This window comes from Salmo trutta, chromosome 38 (assembly GCF_901001165.1).
Source record: "Salmo trutta chromosome 38, fSalTru1.1, whole genome shotgun sequence".
NCBI classification, from domain to species: domain Eukaryota; kingdom Metazoa; phylum Chordata; class Actinopteri; order Salmoniformes; family Salmonidae; genus Salmo; species Salmo trutta.
In genome coordinates this window covers 7,029,619-7,051,640 of record NC_042994.1, presented here as the reverse complement: position 1 = coordinate 7,051,640, position 22,022 = coordinate 7,029,619, and the positions used below count along the sequence as shown (strand labels likewise).

General features: G+C 43.7%; 1 protein-coding gene across 1 annotated transcript; it reads right to left on the bottom strand.

Moving 5' to 3' along the window:
• Positions 1 to 661: 661 nt before the first annotated feature.
• On the bottom strand, positions 662 to 21,795 carry LOC115178558 (uncharacterized protein C16orf45-like). The gene is made up of 6 exons (XM_029739816.1): positions 21,494 to 21,795; positions 15,658 to 15,778; positions 10,502 to 10,575; positions 4,310 to 4,424; positions 2,893 to 2,978; positions 662 to 2,239 (listed from the first exon to the last, which is right to left on the bottom strand). Exons 1-6 carry the CDS (start codon positions 21,579 to 21,581, stop codon positions 2,124 to 2,126), a joined length of 600 nt encoding a protein of 199 aa, XP_029595676.1. The 5' UTR covers positions 21,582 to 21,795; the 3' UTR covers positions 662 to 2,123.
• Positions 21,796 to 22,022: the final 227 nt, after the last annotated feature.

Sequence of the window (22,022 nt, the reverse complement as noted above, 5' to 3'; positions counted from 1 at the left end):
GAACTTATCCTCTGCAACAGAGGTAACTCTGGGTCTTCCTTTCCTGTGGTGGTCCTCATGAGAGCCAGTGTCATCATAGCGCTTGATGGTTTTTGCGACTGCACTTGAAGAAACTTTCAAAGTTCTTCATTTTCCAGATTGACTGACCTTCATGTCTTAAAGTAATGATGGACTGTTGTTTCTCTTTTTTTATTTGAGCTGTTCTTGCCATAATATTCCCACGGGGGACCAGTACGGAATTTTTTTAATGAAATGTATGCATTCACTACTGTAAGTCGCTTTGAATAAGAGCGTCTGCTAAATGACTAAAATGTAAATGTAAATATGGACTTGGTCTTTTACCAAATAGGGCTATCTTCTGTATACCACCCCTACCTTGTCACAGCACAACTGATTGGCTCAAATGCATTAAGAAGGAAAGAAATTCCACAAAGTAACTTTTAACAAGGCACACCTGTTAATTGAAATACATTCCAGGCACCTCATGAAGCTGGTTGAGAGAATGCCTAGAGTGTGCAAAGCTGTCATCAAGACAAAGACTGGCTACTTTGAAGAATCTCAAATATAAAATATATTTTGATTTAACACTTGTTTTGGTTACTACATGATTCCATATGTGTTATTTAATTGGTTTGATGTCTTCACTATTATTCTACAATGTAGAAAATAGTAAAAATAAAGAACCCTGTAATGAGTAGGTGTGTCCAAACTTTTGACTGGTACTGTATATGTACAGGTATTTTCGGCTCATTTATGCATATTGTTCAATTTGGACATTAAAGCATCACTAATATACTACAGAACAAAGTTCAGGGATGGGTCTCAGTGTTTTCCTCAATTCTTTGCTTCTCAAAACCTCCGATGGAAGCAAGGAGAAGGACTTGATGAGTCAAGGAAAATATTTCTGAGATCTACCCAAAGGGAGGCGTGGGGTTAGAGGAAAATAATCTGAAGTAGAGGGTCACTTTGTTGAACAGGACTCCCTAATCTTCTACAAACATTGGATTCCAACAAACTATTTTCCAGAATCTTAAAGGCGTGTACAATAAAGAATTGCATTCACCTCTTCTTGTTTTGCCGTAGAAATTGCAAGACTCGTAGTATGACGCTAATTGTTTTCCTTCCAATACTTATTCATTGTAATCATGAATAATATTGTAGTGATACCATGGTAATAACTACCACTATGTTTTGGGGAAGATAAGAATGACCAGTTGTAAGGCTGACTTTGTCTTAGCAACATAAATGCGTGTATACTGGTTATTGACACGTTAATATACATCATAGAATAACAAAATAACTCAATCATGCGATTGTTGCAGCTTGCCAATGTAAATGGTATCGTAGCAACTGTGTTCAGTAATACTGTTTATATAGGAAGTATACCTTTACAATAAAGGGATACAAAAAAATGTACTACAGTGAGTGAAGTGTTTCATTATCTACAGTTCCAGAGCATCAGGGTTGGATCAATTCATTTTAAAATCTGGTAATTCGGTAAGTAATTGACTGAATTGAAATGGAATTGAGCCCACCCTGTTAAGCATACAGTCCTAAGTCTGAGAGGAGTTCTAGTTGTTCCGTTAAAGGGTTGGAATGGAAGCATACAGTAAATACCCGTTATCAAAATGACAAAGTGAATAACAATTAAGTCATGTCATTTCCTGGTGGACAGAGAACCTTGGTGTGATGCATTTGTGGTTCAGTACGGGACGTTGTGCTTATACATCTGAGGAATAAATGTCATTATTGATCTCTGAAGAATGTTTCAATATAAATTGGTCTATTGAAATGTCATTGTAGCTTATGTTGCTTGCTTACAATACTGTACAGGTCCCATATATTACATTTCCAATTGCCTTTTAACATTATATAGTGCCACGTATTTCATTTCCATCATTTACTGTATTTACATGTGGCCATGCCTGTCCATCTATCACCTCTATGTGGGTGTCCATTTTGCACCAGGGTTCTCTGGATCCCAGGAAATGATGTAACGATAGGTGATATGACACCAAGAGACCAGGTCAGGTGACAGATGTACAGTGTGACTGTGTTGTTGTTACTAGGGTGGTGCTGTGAATGGGAGGGTGTACTGTCCTCAACTCCTCTGTAACCATGGGTTACATGATACAACACTGGGTGGCTCCGCAGCAGTCCTTGATGATGGTGATGGACTTGGTGATGGTCGGCTTGCTGGGCGGAGGATCAGGGACTTGTCTCTTGGGCTTCTGGGGATCTGGGGTAAGAGAGTATGGGCAAATCTGAGATGTCTATTCCCAACATAGTGCACTACTTTTTGCACTCCTACCAGGGCCTCGTATAGGGGTGCACATTTGGACACGTTCTCTGTGGTTTTAGATGGAAATGAAAAAGGCACAGCTATTTCTCTAAGATTCCCATCTTTGAATCTGTCTGAATAAAGTCCAAGCCATGATTAGATTAAATCAACGCCATAACAACTAAGACTGTTCTCGAATCGATATTCTGATATGATTTTAATCAGCTGTTATCACACTAATTCCATTACGTGGCTTGTCAGTTGTTCCTTGTTGCCACTCGATTTATCTCGGTCTTGACCTAATGTGACAGAGACAGTGTGCCTGGTATGAAACTGTATGACAGTCAGGGCCACTCATATGGTCTGTGACTCTGGATATGACAGAACTAATCTGCTTGGTATTATATCATATCTACATCTTTACTGTATATGTGCTTTTAATATGTACTTGAGTGTTTTCATCAAGGCCACTGTGACCATGACTATGTTGTTGTTGCATTGTCAAGAGGGTGAACCTGTAAGCATTTCATTGCACTGCGTCCTACACGTGTATTGAATTTAAGCTATTGAGTGTGTACTAGTGTGTGTTTTGTATGAAGGATACTACTCACTTTGGGCAGCTTCTCTGGCCAGCTTCTCCAGAGGCATCAGCTTCTGTCTCAGGAACTCAGCCATCTCATTGTCCTCCTCCTGCTCCCTGTAGAGAGGATATGGGTTACAGTTAGTGGTTACCCCTTACTCAATGGCAAAACGTCACAGTCTGTAGTCTGTAGAATACCCCCATACGTACGTACCAAAGCATTTGCCCCTAAACAGTTGTCACATTCCAGACTGTAACATACCCTGCGGCCATACTCCTATTCCATAAAGTTAGTGACTATTTACGGCACATAAAATCTCCATGCACATTGCTTTGTTTCCAAGAATGTCTCGCAATCTGTCCGTTGCAGTTTACTTCTCAATATCCTCAATACTCCATACATTCACTGAATAACACACTGTGATCTCATATCAGCTCTGCTGTCTGTAAGTAATCTCCATGTCGAAGAAAGGAGGACCAAGATAGCAGGCAGAGGATGGGGAGTAAGTGAGAGACCAAGGGGGACCAAGATAGCAGGCAGAGGATGGGGAGTAAGTGAGAGACCAAGGGGGACCAAGATAGCAGGCAGAGGATGGGGAGTAAGTGAGAGACCAAAGGGGACCAAGATAGCAGGCAGAGGATGGGGAGTAAGTGAGAGACCAAAGGGGACCAAGATAGCAGGCAGAGGATGGGGAGTAAGTGAGAGACCAAGGGGGACGAAGATAGCTGCCTAGGTAGAAGAGGAAGTGGAGATGATAAGGAGTTGAACTGTGGGCATGTGTCACCTCCCTCAGACTGTCTGGCAGTTAGATCGTAATCTCTCCACCTCCCTCAGACTGTCTGGCAGTTAGATCGTAATCTCTCCACCTCCCTCAGACTGTCTGGCAGTTAGATCGTAATCTCTCCACCTCCCTCAGACTGTCTGGCAGTTAGACCGTAATCTCTCCACCTCCCTCAGATTGTCTGGCAGTTAGACCGTAATCTCTCCACCTCCCTCAGACTGTCTGGCAGTTAGACCGTAATCTCTCCACCTCCCTCAGACTGTAGGGCAGTTCTACCTTAATCTCTCCAGCTCCCTCCCTCCACCTCCCTCTCTCCATCTCTTTCCCTCTCTCCAGCTCCCTCCCTCCACCTCCCTCCCTCCCTCCACCTCCCTTTCTCCATCTCCCTCCAGCTCCCTCCCTCCCTCCATGTCCCTCTCTCCATCTCCCTCCCTCTCTCCAGCCCACTCCCTCCCTCCACCTCCCTCTCTCCATCTCTTTCCCTCTCTCCAGCTCCCTCCCTCCACCTCCCTCTCTCCATCTCCCTCCCTCTCTCCAGCTCCCTCCCTCCACCTCCCTCTCTCCAGCTCCCTCCCTCCACCTCCCTCTCTTCATCTCCCTCCCTCCCTCCACCTCCCTCTCTCCATCTCCCTCCCTCTCTCCACCTCCCTCGGACCACAGTTCTACCTTAATCTCTCCACCTCTGCATCGTCCACTAGGAAATCCCTCTTCTGCACCAGTTTATGGATTTTCAGGATCAACTCCTCCTCCCACTGTCTCTGTTTCTTGGTCTTCTCTCTCTCTGGAGGAAGAAGAGAGGGAGAGAGGGAGGGAGAGAGGGAAGGGGATAGAGGGAGGGAGGTAGAGAGGGGGTTAGATTTCAAAGATGATTGATGTTTTATATCAAACTAAAAAGTATATTTTTATCTTATATTAAATACGTTTCTCAACTGATACAACATTTGTGAGATACTGAGCTACAGGGGAAGAGGAAACTTCCTGGGAAGGCAGCGCATGCTACCAAATAGTGATTCACATCACAAACAGTAGGGACCCTATTCAATCTGTAAAGCTCAAGTGATGGAAATGTAAAGGTAATTTCCAGTTGAGCTGAGATATGCAGTGATACCGTGAATGCAGTCTCTGCTAAAGCGGGACATTGCCTTTCAATTTCAATCATGCTATAAAGCTGAACTTCTGCGATGCGGATTGAATAGAGTCCTAGATATTTAGATTCTTAAATCGTCCTCCTCGTGTTTAATTCATGAGAACTAATCGGGAAACAAAATATGCAAATGCTGTTCAATGATGCAATGTCCTGTCTGAATGGGGGAATTTGCATAAGCAGTCGTATATTAATGGAATTAATCTCAAATGTTACCCTATGCCCTACACAGGACATTACTTTTCACCAGAGCCCAATGGGTTCATTTGCATAAGCAGTCATAAACTCCGTATCCAATTCTCTGGAAAGGATTTCGACTTTATTCCCCTGACCTTCACACTGATCTCAAATCAAATTTATTGGTCACATACACATGGTTAGCAGATGTTAATGCGAGTGTAGCGAGATGTTTGTGCTTCTAGTTCCGGCAGTGCAGTAATATCTAACAAGTAATCTAACAATTTCACAACAACTACCTTATAGACACAAGTGTAAAGGGATGGAAGAAGAATATGTACATACAAATACACTGCTCAAAAAAAGAAAGGGAACACTAAAATAACACATCCTAGATCTGAATGAAAGAAATAATCTTATTAAATACTTTTTTCTTTACATAGTTGAATGTGCTGACAACAAAATCACACACAAATAATCAATGGAAATCCAATTTATCAACCCATGGCGGTCTGGATTTGGAGTCACACTCAAAATTAAAGTGGAAAACCACACTACAGGCTGATCCAACTTTGATGTAATGTCCTTAAAACAAGTCAAAATGAGGCTCAGTAGTGTGTGTGGCCTCCACGTGCCTGTATGACCTCCCTATAACGCCTGGGCATGCTCCTGATGAGGTGGCGGATGGTCTCCTGAGGGATCTCCTCCCAGACCTGGACTAAAGCATCCGCCAACTCCTGGACAGTCTGTGGTGCAACGTGACATTGGTGGATGGAGCGAGACATGATGTCCCAGATGTGCTCAATTGGATTCAGGTCTGGGGAACGGGCGGGCCAGTCCATAGCATCAATGCCTTCCTCTTGCAGGAACTGCTGACACACTCCAGCCACATGAGGTCTAGCATTGTCTTGCATTAGGAGGAACCCAGGGCCAACCGCACCAGCATATGGTCTCACAAGGGGTCTGAGGATCTCATCTCGGTACCTAATGGCAGTCAGGCTACCTCTGGCGAGCACATGGAGGGCTGTGTGGCCCCCAAAGAAATGCCACCCCACACCATGACTGGAGGATGTTGCAGGCATGCTGGAGGATGTTGCAGGCAGCAGAACGTTCTCCACGGCGTCTCCAGACTCTGTCACGTCTGTCACGTGCTCAGTGTGAACCTGCTTTCATCTGTGAAGAGCACAGGGCGCCAGTGGCGAATTTGCCAATCTTGGTGTTCTCTGGCAAATGCCAAACGTCCTGCACGGTGTTGGGCTGTAAGCACATCCCCCACCTGTGGACGTCGGGCCCTCATACCACCCTCATGGAGTCTGTTTCTGACTGTTTGAGCAGACACATGCACATTTGTGGCCTGCTGGAGGTCATTTTGCAGGGCTCTGGCAGTGCTCCTCCTGCTACTCCTTGCACAAAGGCGGAGGTAGCGGTCCTGCTGCTGGATTGTTGCCCTCCTACGGCCTCCTCCACGTCTCCTGATGTACTGGCCTGTCTCCTGGTAGCGCCTCCATGCTCTGGACACTACGCTGACAGACACAGCAAACCTTCTTGCCACAGCTCGCATTGATGTGCCATCCTGGATGAGCTGCACTACCTGAGCCACTTGTGTGGGTTGTAGACTCCGTCTCATGCTACCACTAGAGTGAAAGCACCGCCAGCATTCAAAAGTGACCAAAACATCAGCCAGGAAGCATAGGAACTGAGAAGTGGTCTGTGGTCACCACCTGCAGAACCACTCCTTTATTGGGGGTGTCTTGCTAATTGCCTATAATTTCCACCTGTTGTCTATTCCATTTGCACAACAGCATGTGAAATGTATTGTCAATCAGTGTTGCTTCCTAAGTGGACAGTTTGATTTCACAGAAGTGTGATTGACTTGGAGTTACATTGTGTTGTTTAAGTGTTCCCTTTATTTTTTTGAGCAGTATATATGGATGAGCAATGGCCGAGCGGCATAGGCAAGATGCAATAGATGGTATAAAATACAGTATATACATATGAGATGAGTAATGCAAGATATGTAAACATTATTAAAGTGGAATTTTTTTAAGTGACTAGTGATCCATTTATTAAAGTGGCTAATGATTTGAGTCTGTATGTAGGCAGCAGCCTCTCTGTGTTAGTTATGGCTGTTTAACAGTCTGATGGCCTTGAGATAGAAGCTGTTTTTCAGTCTCTCGGTCCCAGATTTGATGCACCTGAAACTGACCTCACCTTCTGGATGGTAGCGGGGTGAACAGGCAGTGACTCGGGTGGTTGTTGTCCTTGATTATCTTTTTGGCCTTCCTGTGACATTAGGTGCTGTAGGTGTCCTGGAGGGCAGGTAGTTTACCTCCGGTGATGCGTTGTGCAGACCGCACCACCCTCTGGAGACCCTTGCAATTGAGGGCGGTGCAGTTGCCGTACCAGGCGGTGATACAGTCCGACAGGATGCTCTCAATTGTGCACCTGTAAAAGTTTGTGAGGGTTTTAGGTGACAAACCATATTTCTTCAGCCTCCTGAGGTTGAAGAGGCGCTGTTGCGCCTTCTTCACCACACTGTCTGTGAGGGTGGACCATTTCAGTTTGTTCGTGATGTGTAAGCCGAGGAACTTAAAACTTTCCACCTTCTCCACTACTGTCCCGTTGATGTGGATAGGGGGGTGCTCCCTCTGCTGTTTCCTGAAGTCCATGATCATCTCCTTTGTTTTGTTGATGTTGAGTGAGAGGTTGTTTTCCTGACACCACACTCCGAGTGCTCACACCTCCTCCCTTAAGGCTGTCTCGTCATCATTGGTAATCAAGCCCACTACTGTTGTGTTGTCTGCAAACTTGATGATTGAGTTGGAGGCGCGCATGGCAGCGCAGTCATGGGTGAACAGGAATTACAGGAGAGGGCTGAGCACGCACCCTTGTGGGACCCAGTGATAGACTGAGACACACACACACACACACACACACACACACACACACACACACACACACACACACACACACACACACACACACACACACTGCAATAGATGGAGAACAGTGTACAGTGTTGTTGACAGTCTCAAATCTTTCTCTCCCACCGGGATAGAACTGGATTGTACAGCCATTCCCTGGAGTCACAGTGTCATAGACGGATGCAGAAATCGGAATGTCAAATGGAAAAGGAAAAGCAGCGGGGGCTAGGGCCTTTCTCTGTACTGAGTTAATAACAAAGCTTGTTGGGTCACATACATATTGATACATAGAGTATGGTATATTATGACTCATAATGGTGTAAGGAATTAGATTTGATTTGGAATGTGTGCTAAATGTCAATGAATGTCATGCATAGTGTACTGGATTTAGCGTCTATGTAAGCAGTATGGCATCTGTACAGTATGTAGGCTTTATGTGTGCTCTAATGAACAATTAATTCCATTGTTCTTGTTTGTTGCGATTCCAGATTATCACTAATACAGATCCAGTCACTATGTCATCACAAGTTCATAAGTAAAAGGAGAAACTAGCCTGGTACCAGATCTGTTTGTGCTGTCTGGGATCATGCTAGACAGCTAACTCTAGACTGTGACGTTGTAGAGTTGTGAAGTTGTAGTGGCTATTTGACTCCATCTGCTGTCAGCCGTGGCCACAAATAGACCTAACATCATTTGTGGAGGAAAGTATAACTAAAGTAGTATTCGTTGAAATAATCTTTGGCCACAGTCTCAGGAAATGGACCATTGGCTCATATAGCCATTACGGTTAGCTATGCGTGCGTGTGTTTGTGCACCTGTGTGGCCATTATGACTGTGCCTGCTCTAAACTACCTGAGGGGAAGTACCTCCCCGCCTCATAACTCTCCCATGTCCCTGAGAGTTACAATCAATTGTGCGGCTACTTTACCGCAGTGAACCTACCCACAAATCACCTCACCATGTAGCAGCAGGTAGCTGCATACGGTAGCAGTTTTTCTCCTCTACCCTATTTTTGGGTCTATACTCACTACAGCAGGGGTGTTTTTCCTTTCAATTCAGACCTAGACAACCAGGTGAGGGGAGTTCCTAACTAATCAGTGACCTTAATTCATCAATTAAGTACAAGGGAGGAGCGAAAACCCGCAGACACTCGACCCTCTGTGGAATAAGTTTGACACGTGCTCTACAGCATGCAGAAGCAATTTGGCTAAGCTAAGGGTACACTGAGGATACATCCTGATATGCTTGTTCTATTTCCTAGAGGGATACACAGTATGGCTCATTTTTCTCCCTGTTATGTTGCCGGGTAGAATAGGACAGGGGAGTGCGGTGAAGTGGATTTATTGGCTGTAGTTATATATGGTTAATACTATATGGTACATTTTTCTCTCTGTTGCCAGGTAGGATAGGAAAGGCAATTGGACAGGAGAGGGCAGCCAGTGGAGGTCTTGTGATGTCTGTGTTGCCGTTAGTTACCTGGATATATGGTTATTGGTAAACTGGGTGGTTCAAGCCCTGAATGCTGATTGACTGACAGTCGTGGTATATCAGACCGTATACCACAGTTATGACAAAACATGTATTTTTACTGCTCCAATGACGTTGGTAACCAGTTTAACTTCCATGGGATTGGTGTCGCTCCCACTGGGAGGTTGAGCTAACGTGCGCTAATGTGATTAGCATGAGGTTGTAAGTAACAAGAACATTTCCCAGGACATATCTGATATGGGCAGAAAGATTAAAATCTTTTTAACCTCTACGGGATCAGTGTCCCCCCCGGCAGGGACGGTTGAGCTAACGTAGGCTAATGTGATTAGCATGAGGTTGTAAGTAACAAGAACATTTCCCAGGACATAGACATATCTGATATTGGCAGAAAGCTTAAATTCTTGTTAATCTAACTGCACTGTCCAATTTACTGTAGCTATTACAGTGAAAGAATACCATGCTATTGTTTGAGGAGAGTGCACAGCTATGAACTTGAAAATGTATTAATAAACGAATTAGGCACATTTGGGCAGTCTTGATACAACATTTTGAACAGAACTGCAATGGTTCATTGAATCAGTCTAAAACTTTGTACATACACTACTGCCATCTAGTGGCCAAATTAAAAAGTGTGCTTAACCTGGAATATTACATTTTGGCCTTTCTCTTGCATTTCAAAGATGCAAGATCTAATGTGTTATATTTTCCTACATTAATTTCACATTTACACAAACTTCAAAGTATTTCCTTCAAATGGTATCAAGAATATGCATATCCTTGCTTCAGGTCCTCAAGCTACAGGCAGCTACTGTCATTTTAGGCGAAAATTGAAAAAAAGGGTCCAATCCTTATTATAATAGCAATAAGGCACCTTGGGTGTTTGTGGTATATGGCCAACTGCTAAGGGCTGTATCCAGGCAATCCGTGTTGAGTCGCACCTAAGAGCAGTCCTTAGCCGTGGTATATTGGCCTTATACCACACCCCCTTGTGCCTTGTTGCTTAAATATATACCTCAGGTATATGGTTGATATATGGTCGATTTTTCTGCCTGTTATTGGGTAGGATAGCTGTGGGCAGTGGAACTGTTGTGACTGTGATTGTCTCTATTTGTTGCTGTTAGTTACCTGGTACAGTTACCACCTTCCTCAGCTCCTGTTTCAGACTCATGATGTCTTTGCAGAGCTGGATGTCGTCCGCCCTGGAAAAGACAACAACATTTCTTCCAGTTAGGAAGGGTAAAGCACAGTGTGACTCTCTGGCCCTGTTCCATTTTGGTTCCTCTAAGTGACTTGGCTCTTGGAGGCCTATTGATATAATTTGCATTCATTTAGTTATTTCAGATCTGTGAGCTAGGGGGAACGGGATAGGATTTGAAAAGGTATGGTGCCCGCTATCCACTCTATCCATTTCCTAACATAAAAATGCCCTACTATATATCAATGCGGCCCAGTACATAATAAACACACTGTGCAGTCATACTGACAGATAGATATCTTATACAAATAGTGTTTTACAGTAATATAAAAGATAAAGCAAACATCCACATATAAAAGCTATAGGGGGAAATATATAAAGTTACACCCCCCCTTAGGGAAGAGTGTGGGCAGATGAAAAGTGTTGAATGAATCACTCCTCTACCAGATCCTCTGGTCCTGAAGACCCACCCTGAGGACCCTACTGGTACCTCTCTGTCATGTCATCCCCCTCTCTTCTCCTCCCCATCCTCCCTCCATCCCTTGTTCTTCACCTCCCCTCCCTCCATCTCTCTCTTTCCACTCCTTCCCATCCATCCCTCTCCTCCCCTCCATCACTCCCTCCCTCCATCTTTCACTCTTTCTCTCTTTCCCCTCTCTTCTCTGCCCCTTCCCACTCTCCCTCTCCACCCCCTCCCATTCATCTCTCTCTTTCTCTCCTCCCCTCCTTTCCCTCCCTCCATCCATCCCTACCTTTCTCTCTGCAGCGCTGTGACAGCTACCAGGGATTTAAGTCTCTCTGTTGTAAATCACAGACTGATGACTCATCCACCAGCTCCCAACACCTCTCCCTCCTCCTCCTCCCTCCATCTCTCTCCCTGTTCCTCCTCAGTCTCCTCTCACTCCCTCCTTCCATCCCTCCCTTCATCTCTCACCTCCCCCTCTGCCTCCTCCACTCTCTACCTGTCCCTCTTCTTCATCTCCCTCTCTTCCTCCTCTTCCACCATCCCTCTCCCTGCTATCCTCCCTACCTCCCTTCATCTCTCTCCACCTCCTGTAGTTCCCTCTTTCTCCCCTGTTCCCATTCTTCAGCCTCTTCTCCCTCTGCTCTTTCGACCCCCTGTAATTTCTCACCCACTCACTTGTTCCTGTCTCTCAACCTCAACATCTTTTTCTCTCCTCCTCACTATCCCCTATCTGCCTTGTGTTGTTTACTCACTCACTAGAACCCAACGGTGCTTCCAGCAGGCTTTGCCACTCCATCTGCTACAGAATGTGTGTGTGTGTGTGTCTGAGTCACACATAGCTGGAGGTATTGGCATCACTGTTCGCTGATGAAGCCATCCAAGCTAATGAAGCCACACTTCCCATCAATCTCTTTCCAGTTTCTATTGATTGTATTTGCCACCACACCAAAACATTTCACTGTTTATTTTCTCAATGTTTATAACTCAATAGTGACACAATATGGTGGTCCAAGTTCCCCTGAAAATCAAGCATGAACTTCTGATCATCTGGTCACCTGACCCCGTGACAAGACCAATGCGCACCAACGACCTGTTGATGGCGGTTGCAGGCTCCCCCTGTCTCCTGATCGTCCTGGACTTGAGGGCAGTGTTTGATACTGTCAATCACCCTATCCTCCTGGAACGCCTCCCGGGACACTGAGCTGGTTCCACTCCTACCTCTCAGACAGGACTGAGTATGAGTACTGTGGTGTCCCACAAGGATCTGTTCTTTGACCCATCCTGTTTGTTCTCTACATGGTCCCCCTCGGTCGCGTCATCAGCCGGCATGGAATCACATTGCACTACTATGCTGATGACACCCAGCTGTATCTAAAAACGTCCCCCTGTCCCTCTGATGCAAGTGTCCGTCTGAACACTTGCCGTGAGCAGATAAGGGCACGAATGAAGCAAAACTTCCTTCAACTGAACAGCAGCAAAACTGAGGCCCTACTTCTTGGCACCCCCCACCAGGACCAGCACTCACCGTTAACACACCTCATCATTGCAGGACAGATCACTCCTCTTTCCCCCTCAGATTCCAATCTGCCTGTACAGCTTGATTCCTCCCTGACCTTTGACAGCCACATCAGACGACTGTGTAAATCTTAATTCCTCTCTGACCTTTGACAGCCACATCAGACGACTGTGTAAATCTTGATTCCTCTCTGACCTTTGACAGCCACATCAGACGACTGTGTAAAGTGTTATTCTATCACCTTAAGAACATTGCCAAACTCCGTCCCACCCTCACTCAGGCTGACGCAGGGAAGCTGTTCCATGCCTTTATCTCCTCAAGGCTGGATTACTCTCTACACCGGGATCCCTGACAGGAGTCCTCAGAAGCTCCAATACATCCAGAACAGCACTGCCAGGATCCTGATGTGAGTGAGGAAACACCATCACATCACCCCCATCCTGGCATCTATGCACTGGCTGTCTCATTCCGGGTTGAATTCAAAACCCTTCTGCTGACTTTCCAGTGTATTCATGGCAAAGAACTGCTCCCCCTCCATAACCCTACCCGCACCCTCAGGTCAAGTGATAGACTGCTCCTCCACGCCCCCAGGACCTAGCTCCTTGTCTCTTGTAGAATCAGCTGGGTTCTTTGTGTCAGTTGCCGTCTAGCCGTGTCCATTTTTTTCCTTCTATTTGTATTTTATATTTTTTTATGCACTTTAAGAATATTCGGTATAATGAAAAGTGCTTTAAAAATGCAATACATTATTATTATATGTAAGTATAATGAATTGTCATATAGACGATATGAATGGGAATGTACAGTGCCTTCGGAAAGTATTCACACCCCTTGACTTTTTCCACATTTTGTTGTTACAAAGTGGGATTAACAGGGATTTAAATCAATCTACACAAAATACTCTGTAATGTCAAAATGGCATTGTATTTTAGGTTATTGTCCTGCTGAAGGTTCAATTCATCTCACAGTGTCTGGTGGAAAGCAGAGTTAACCAGGTTTTCCTCTAAGATGTTGACTGTGCTTAGCTCCATTTAGTTTATTTTTGTCCTGAAAAACTCCCCAGTCCTTAACAATTACAAGCATACCCATAGCATGATGCAGCCACCACTATGCTTGAAAATATGGAGAGTGGTACTCTGTCATGTGTTATATTGGATTTGCCACAAACATAACACTGTATTCAGGAGAAAAGTGAATTGTTTTGCCACATTTTTTTGCAGTACCTTGTTGCAAACAGGATGCATATTTTGGAACATTTTTATTCTGTACAGGCCTCCTTCTTTTCACTCTTTCAATTAGGTTAGTATTGTGGAGAACTACAGTGTTGTTGATCCATCCTCAATTTTCTCCTATCACTGTCATTAAACTCTGTAACTGTTTTAAAATCACCATTGGCCTCATGGTGAAATCCCTGAGCGGTTTCCTTCCTTCTGGCAACTGCGTTAGGAAGGACGCCTGTATATTTGTAGTGACTGGGTGTATTGATACACCATCCAACGTGTAATTAATAGTTTCACCATGCTCAAAGGGATGTTCAATGTCTGCTTTTTCATTTTTACCCCTCTACCACTAGGAGCCATTCTTTGCGAGGCATTGGAAAACCTCCCTGGTCTTTATGGTTGAATCTGTGTTTGAAATTCACCGCTCGACTGAGGTACCTTACAATTATCTGTATGTGTGGGGTACAGTGATGAGGTAGTTATTCAAAAATCATGTTAAACACTATTATTGCACACAGAGTGAGTCCATGCCACTTTTTATGTGACTAGTTTTACTGCTGAACTTGTGTAGGCTTGGCATAACAAAGGGGTTGAACATATTTCAGCTTTTCATTTTTTCTGAATTTGACATTATGTGGGTATTGCGAGTGGGTCAGTGATAAATGTAATACATATTCAATTCAGGCTGTAACACAACAACATTTGTGAAAAGTGTGAATACTTTTTTAAGGCACTGTAATAGAATGGATGCCATTCTGTTTCTGCTTTAGCCAACTCCTTTCTGTATTGGCATGGAGCAGCCTGGCAATCAAGTTAACTGATTATTCACAGTGTCAGAAATATGGCTTTACTACATCTACATCAGGATAATATCATTATCATCAGGATACACAGTATAAACCTATTAGGCTTATGTGTATGGGTGTCATTATTTTCAAGGGTCCCAAAGAGTCTACGTACTCTCTTTACTGTACATAATAAATTCACCCACTCTTGGAATAAAATGGAAATTCAATGTATCTATTCCAATGAGCTTCTATATTATTCAAATCCAACACGTCTTCGTGTCTCCTGACCCCTCCTGTCTCAGCCTCCAGTATTTATGCTGCAATATTTTATGTGTCGGAGGGCTAGGGTCAGTCTGTTATATCTGGAATATTTCTCCTGTCTTATCCGGTGTCCTGTGTGAATTTAAGTATGCTCTCTCTAATTCTCCCTTTCTTTTTCTCTCTCTCTCTCTCTTTCTTTCTTTCTTTCTTTCTTTCTTTCTTTCTTTCTGAGGACCTGAGGCCTAGGACCATGCTTCAGGACTACCTGGCCTGATGGCTCCTTGCTGTCCCCAGTCCACCTGGTCGTGCTGCTGCTCCAGTTTCAACTGTTCTGCCTGCGGCTATGGAACCCTGACCTGTTCACCGGACGTGCTACCTGTCCCAGACCTGCTGTTTTCAACTCTCTAGAGACAGCAGGAGTAGTAGAGATACTCTGAATGATCGACCAACTGACATTTACTCCTGAGGCGCTGACCTGTTGCACCCTCTACAACCACTGTGATTATTATTATTTGACCCTGCTGGTCATCTATGAACATTTCTGTTATAATCTCCACCCGGCACAGCCAGAAGAGGACTGGCCACTCCTCATAGCCTGGTTCCTATCTAGGTTTCTTCCTAGGTTCTAGCCATTCTAGGGAGTTTTTCCTAGCCACCGTGCTTCTACACCTGCATTGCTTGCTGTTTGGGGTTTTAGGCTGGGTTTCTGTACATCACTTTGTGACATCAGCTGATGTAAGAAGGGCTTTATAAATATATTTGATTGATTGATTTATTAAAGCCGCAGTCTGTAATTATTTTATCGTGGTGTTGATGGTCTCTGTACAGTACTCACATAAAGCGCAGTTCGGACTCCCTCCTTACCAGCACCTCCCTGAGGCGCTGGATGCGAGCCATCTCCACTTCAATCTCATCTGGAGACATGATGCTCTCCGCCATGGACACATCTGACTGACCTGGAGGGAGAGAGGGAACTTTGTGTTTTAACACTATTGTGAGTTACATCATTCTAACACATCGGGAGAAGGGCAGGAGGGAGGGAGGGAGGGAGGGAGAGAGAGATTTCTAAATATTTCAGTCTTAAATATTTCAATAAATCATTCATAAAATACCAATACAATACCAACTTCTGGACTTCAGAACCAAAGGGCCTATTCTATTGTTGCCACCATCAAATAGTCTGAAGAGGAGACCTATTCCCTATTCCCTCCTTCCTCTGACTTAAAGAACAGTACATGGAATCACAATGGACTTGGTCCTGCCAAGCATTACTGCATTACTGTCTAGCCTTGCATATTGTTCCCCTCCCTTTATCCAGTACAATGCCCAAGGCTTGTTTGGCAGATTTATTTTACAGTAATACAACACTACTCCCTGCTCCATCCAACGTCCTAATTATGAATGTGACGCTCGAGTAAGTCAAGGGACAAGATACGCATAGTAAATGATCTGAAATGTAAATGGAATTTCTCTCTTGACTAAATGAAAAGCACGGTGTTGCTTTTTAGCTGTCTTTTTCAAGTCTTGTCTTCAAAGCAAAAGCTAGTCTTCAAAGCAAAAAACCTGACTCACTCACACACTGTCAAAGTGCTTCTTGGCAAACCTAGACAAGTCCAGATGATAGCTACGGTATGTGTCATTGTGTCTCACAGTACCCACCTAAAAGGAATAGAAGGTTCTAGTAAAATGGCTGATGACTAAGAAAGAAGTAGCTGACTACCTTAAATTCGATGCCAGATGCTCAGGCACTCTGGTGTGACGCTCGCTGAATCAAGAGCATAAAAATACATAATGGAAGGAGTCATTGACTCTGAGTGTTAGTGAGGTTTTGGAAGGGCTGACTGGTTGAGGTCTAGAAGGCGGTGTTTGTGTCCCAAATGGCACCCTATTCCCTATATAGTGCATTATATAGGGAATAGAAAGCCATTTGGGATGCAGACAGTGGGAAGGGCCTCAAGCCAAAGAGATGAGAGTAATCTGATACTGGTACTGACATAGATCAATGACCTGGAGTAACTCTTCACCGATTGGACTAATACACCCTGAACTGGGGCCAATGACCTAACAAAGCCACCTATTCAACCAATAGCAATCAAAGACCGGACACAGCAACACAGTGAAGCCAATAGAAATGCAAACTGATGGAATAATTAACCTATATTGCTAGTCACTAATGCAGCGTTCAAGTGCTATTGGAGTTATCGTGAGCTCCTAGTTCCTAGTGGAAATTTCACTTTAATAACCCTCCAAGCGGGAAACTTGGAGAAAATGTTGTTAGCCGAGTTGCTGAGTTGTGACGTTTCACCACAACCTTTCACCTTTTGAACCAAAAGATGGCAACAAATCTGTTTTTGACAATTACAACCTTATCAATATGGAGAATGAAGTTAGTTCCACCATATTGTCAATGTTAAACAAGCTAATTAATGTTATTATTGGCAATGTTAGCTAGCTAAAATTGTTTAATGAATTGTTCCGACTTCAAAATCACTTCAACACAATCATGTCAGACTTATGACTTCCCATTTTCCACGAGCACGTGAAGCCAGCATAAGCAACTGAATGATCATCGCAATCCCAATGTCAACCAACTGAACACACTACTAACAATAATCCTAGGCTTCTCCAATGTGTAACCTATGTCAGCAAGAAAGCGAACTGGGGGTGATTAATAAACGCATATTGCAGTCAATAGCACTAAGCCACAGAACAATCATCACGCTACCGTTGTCAGAAAGTGTGCATAGGTCTCAGGAGGCTGCTGAAGGGAGAACGGCTCATAATGACAGCCAGAACGATGGAAATGGAATGGCATTAAACATCTGGAATCCATGTGTTTGATGTATTTGTTACCATTCCACTAATTCCACTCCAGTCATTACCACGAGCCCGTCCTCCCCAATTAAGGTTCCACCAACCTCCTGTGGCATAGGCCTAGGGGGCAACCACCTATCCTCTAACGTCACACCTTGGACATCCATTGTAAACTATAGCCTCCCACCCCCCACTAGGCAGGACTTAAATATTTCAGTCAGGGTTAGAAGAACGTACTGTATAGTACTGCTGGGAGACAGGCCTTACAGACAGATTTTCTCTATGGAGAGAGACAGGCTACGAGGCCAGAATGGTGAACTGACTGTTCTGTGACTCCTCAACCAACTACTGGTAATGCTATCCATCCAGAGACCTTTACAAGGTGCTAATGTGGAGGCAGGACTCTTAAAGACAATCGACAAAAGGGAAAGTAGTGGCGTTCCAAATCTTGGAAATAACTAACAAAAAATGATGTCAACTCAATTTTGTCCCTATATTGTTTTTCTTTGGCTGGATGAGATTTTGACATTCATTTGAGTGACTGTTTTTGTTGAAGACAAATGTAACAAGAATTGAAATTGCATCCTGTGACTGTTCATAGCTGATGAGATTCAATGCTTAGCTTGACGTCGAGTCCTTGAATAAAAAGTAACGGCCGTGTTTTCCCTGCTGTGGTAACCGCAGCATGAAAACATTGCTGATACCAACATAGTTGTCTCTGCAGTCAATAACACAGTGTGGTAAACTTTGGAGGATTTATACCAAGTGGTTTCTCTCTCTCTCTTTCTCTACCCCTCACTGCTCTCTCTATCGTTCTCTCCCTCTCCCTCTCTCCCCTCCTCTCTCTACCTATCTCTTTACCCTCTCCTCTTTCTCTCCCTCGCTACTCTCTTTCTACCTCACACAAAGACACACACACACACACACACACACAATTTGCTGCTGACTGTCAATAGGACCGAGCCACACAAAATCCTGACTGGCCCATTATGATGGCAGAGAGCCAGGTCTATAATGAACAACACACAAAGGATCTAAACTGCCGACTGCTCTGAGCTGAGGAAGTTATCTTAACGCAGTACATACAGTACATACTCAGTCAGCACACACTCCGGTACTCAGTAGCCCACATTCAGCCATCAGCAGGATTAGAGAGGAGGAAGATATTACTCATGGGGGTCTTCAGATACACTCCTGGCTACATGGCAAATGTTAAGTATGGAAGACTGAGGCTCTGTTCCAACATACACAGCACCATACCAATTAGTATGAAGCAATGTATTGGGCATGCATCCTTCGTGGTATGCTAGACATTTTAAAAGTGAATGACTGAGACAAACATTTGAAATGTCTTGAAATAAGCACTTGTATGCATGACAAACCGTGTCCCTGACATGCAGATGGATACTGATGCTTTGTGTTCTAATTCACTCCTCAATAGTTTTGCCACTACAAGATGAGGTCTAGTTTTATTTTAGTTAAATGTTGCTTAAAGTGTTTTGTTTTTCTGTTTCACCATGGAAGGCAGCATTGAAAGACAAAGTAAGAATCATGCTAAACCTACTACAGGAAAACAGACACAGTATGGCCTACAGACAGAACTGTATCGAAAAGCAAAAGCCAAAATAATAATAATCGCTGAAGTATCACGGAAGATCCGGTTTATAGCTGAAATTTAAAGGCAATGTTCCCGCGTTCGCGGAAAACGCTGTATATGTCGAAAAATACCTTGACATTTTAATGCCGATCTTCCGCAATACGGATTGAATCTAGCTCTAAATCTATACAGTAACAGCATCATTTGATCCTCCCCAGTCCCCACAGTCACTATTAGAAGAAATACCAGACTTCCCTATCAATGTAGCTTCACTGTCATCACTGGCAGAGCCAAGCTAGTTATTAACCCAATGTAATCACACTAATTGCATTAAAACAAACTGCCTAATCAATACCCTGAACATCTGTTTATCAATCAACTGATCAGCATAATGAGAGCCTTGACAGAAGGAGGAGGGCGGACAGATGTCTGCTTGATGAGGAGAAGCAGATCTGTCATGTGAATATCATCTGCGTAGCAGCCACTTCAAGGTTATGTTCATTAGGGCATGCAATGGATAAAAAAAAATAGGTTTTGTAATGGAAAACGAACATGAGCTTTTCTTATTGGACAAAGTCTGGTAGCCCCTCCCTGTTTCAGTCTTCAGTCCTCCTAATGAACAGGGCCCAGACGTACTGTGTTAATTGTAATGTTCCCCACTGTGTTTTAGTATCTAGCTATGCGTCTCCCAACACAGATGGAAGTTGAAAGTTGGAACACACAAGGAGGAACCAGGGGAAGGGAATGATGAATAGGTGTGTGTGTGTGGGGGGGGGGGGGGGGGGGGTGAACTGGATGGGGAAGGAGAATGGGGACAGAGAGTCTATCTCTAAAAATAGCTGCAGCCTTCTTCTATTCATATTCATGAGCTGAAGAACTCAGAATTCATCTCAGACTTTCTGCACCCCACTCTCCTCTCATCTCTCTTTTTCATTCCTGTTCTAACTCAATGGAATTAATGAAGAGGACACTCAAAGTATATATTATTCCAAGATGCAATGGGCTGATTTCTGCTGAAAGTTCGATTCAGGCTGTTATGGTCAAATAGCATAGGAAGACATTGTGAGCATCTGAATGCAGATAAACAGTCATAATTGCAGTTAGGCCTATACAGATGTCACACAGACAGTCCTACACAAAATAGACAATGAAACATAACTACCGGTATAAGTCAAGTGAATATTGAACTTAATCCTTGTAGGTGTGTGAGGCTGACTCATGACAGGATTCTCTGCTGTGGATCTCTGGTTACATAAAGCACACAATATGACCTCTTGTTATGACTCTGTCATTCCTGACCTCTGACCTCTCACCTCTGACCTCTGTTTACCCCCATGACCCTCTTTATGTCTGTATTATTAGACATATATCATACTGTTGTGATGACAGCTTCGTGACACTAGCCTAGCCTACCCATAACATCACAAATAGATCCCAGTAAAATTAAGATGACCGTGGCACGTCATATAAACAACATTATTGAAACATTTATTTTAAAATGTATCTTCCTTCGAAAGACCTTTCATAATGCATTGATATCTTACTGATAAAAAAAGGGATGAAAACGAGGAGGATGAAAACCTCTTGCCTGTCTCTACAGTTTGTTTATATCACCTTCCTTGCTGGTATCAGTGCTGGTGATGCTGGTATTGACTCACACACTCACAGCCCAGCAGGTAGGCTTCTAGCTTGTTCTACCCTGCTGCATCCATCGACTGGAAGGGGTACAGTTCACTATATTAGGCCAAAGACCCAGTCAGACAACTTTGGAATGTACAGTCAGCTGAAAGCGAAGAGCTGGGCATATTTCAGTCCTTCTTTAGTGTTATGGAAATAGGCTAGTAGATATGGGGCATTACATACGTGTATACATTTCGGGGCTCCTATCCTTTGTGCTATAGTAATATATACTGTTAATACAGTGGGTAAGCTATTGTAAATGGGAACTGTTTTTTTGTAATATGCTTCTGAGAAAGATCTTCTCAAATATGAATGATATGGTTATTATCACTGAATAACTGGTCAAATGCACCTCCAAAATGCATTGAAAGCAAAGCACATGCATGGAGATGTCTCCAGTCTATTTTAAAGGCACTGGGAATGACATTTGGGAAACAATAATAATGCACGGACCCATTGTAATTAACGGGTGTTGTTTTGCAACGCAACATCCCCTATCTGAAACCACATGCTTTATTCTGCACAGAGCAATATCCATTATAACAGGCCAAAACGTTACTTTGCAATGAATGACGCTCACCTTTGTCTTTTGTCCATTCCGTTTCCGATACAGAGCCGTAGCTCTTCAATGAGCGCTCGGTATCAGAAATTGATTTCTTCAATTCCATAGCTGGAATTGATTTATGATACACTATGACTTTAATGGGTTGTGGAAAGGTGTGTTAAAATCCTATATTCAGTTCTGCTCTTCTGTTTTCCTTTCAGGATAAATCAGTATCGCCGATTCGAAGGCACCACCGAGCCGAGACGTTGAGCATCTTTATTTAAGCTTACAAATTCCTCGATGTGTGGTACACAGATGGATGCAGAGCGCACGCGCATTGCGAACCAGAGAAAGGGAGAAAAACGGCACCGAGCTTGCATTGAAACAGTGTCATATTTTTCAAATACAAAGCTGGAAATCGACATTTTCTATACATTTCTACTAGTTTTCCATAACATTATTTATTAGAAGAATTTCTAGCAATAGCATATTTTTCAATGAAGATGTCAAGATGACACTAAGCCTAGGTGCTGAATATGTGTAGCAGAAGGCTTACAATAGGAAA

What these genes read in the sequence shown, in the direction of transcription:
- LOC115178558 (XM_029739816.1), bottom strand. Translation starts at nt 21,581, where the DNA reads ATGGAATTGAAGAAATCAATTTCTGATACCGAGCGCTCATTGAAGAGC. An exon ending in GAAGGTGGTAACTGTACCAG is followed by an intron (nt 4,425 to 10,501) that starts GTAACTAACAGC and finishes TTCTTCCTCCAG; the next exon opens with AGAGAGAGAAGACCAAGAAA. An exon ending in GGCCAGAGAAGCTGCCCAAA is followed by an intron (nt 2,240 to 2,892) that starts GTGAGTAGTATC and finishes CTCTTACCCCAG; the next exon opens with ATCCCCAGAAGCCCAAGAGA.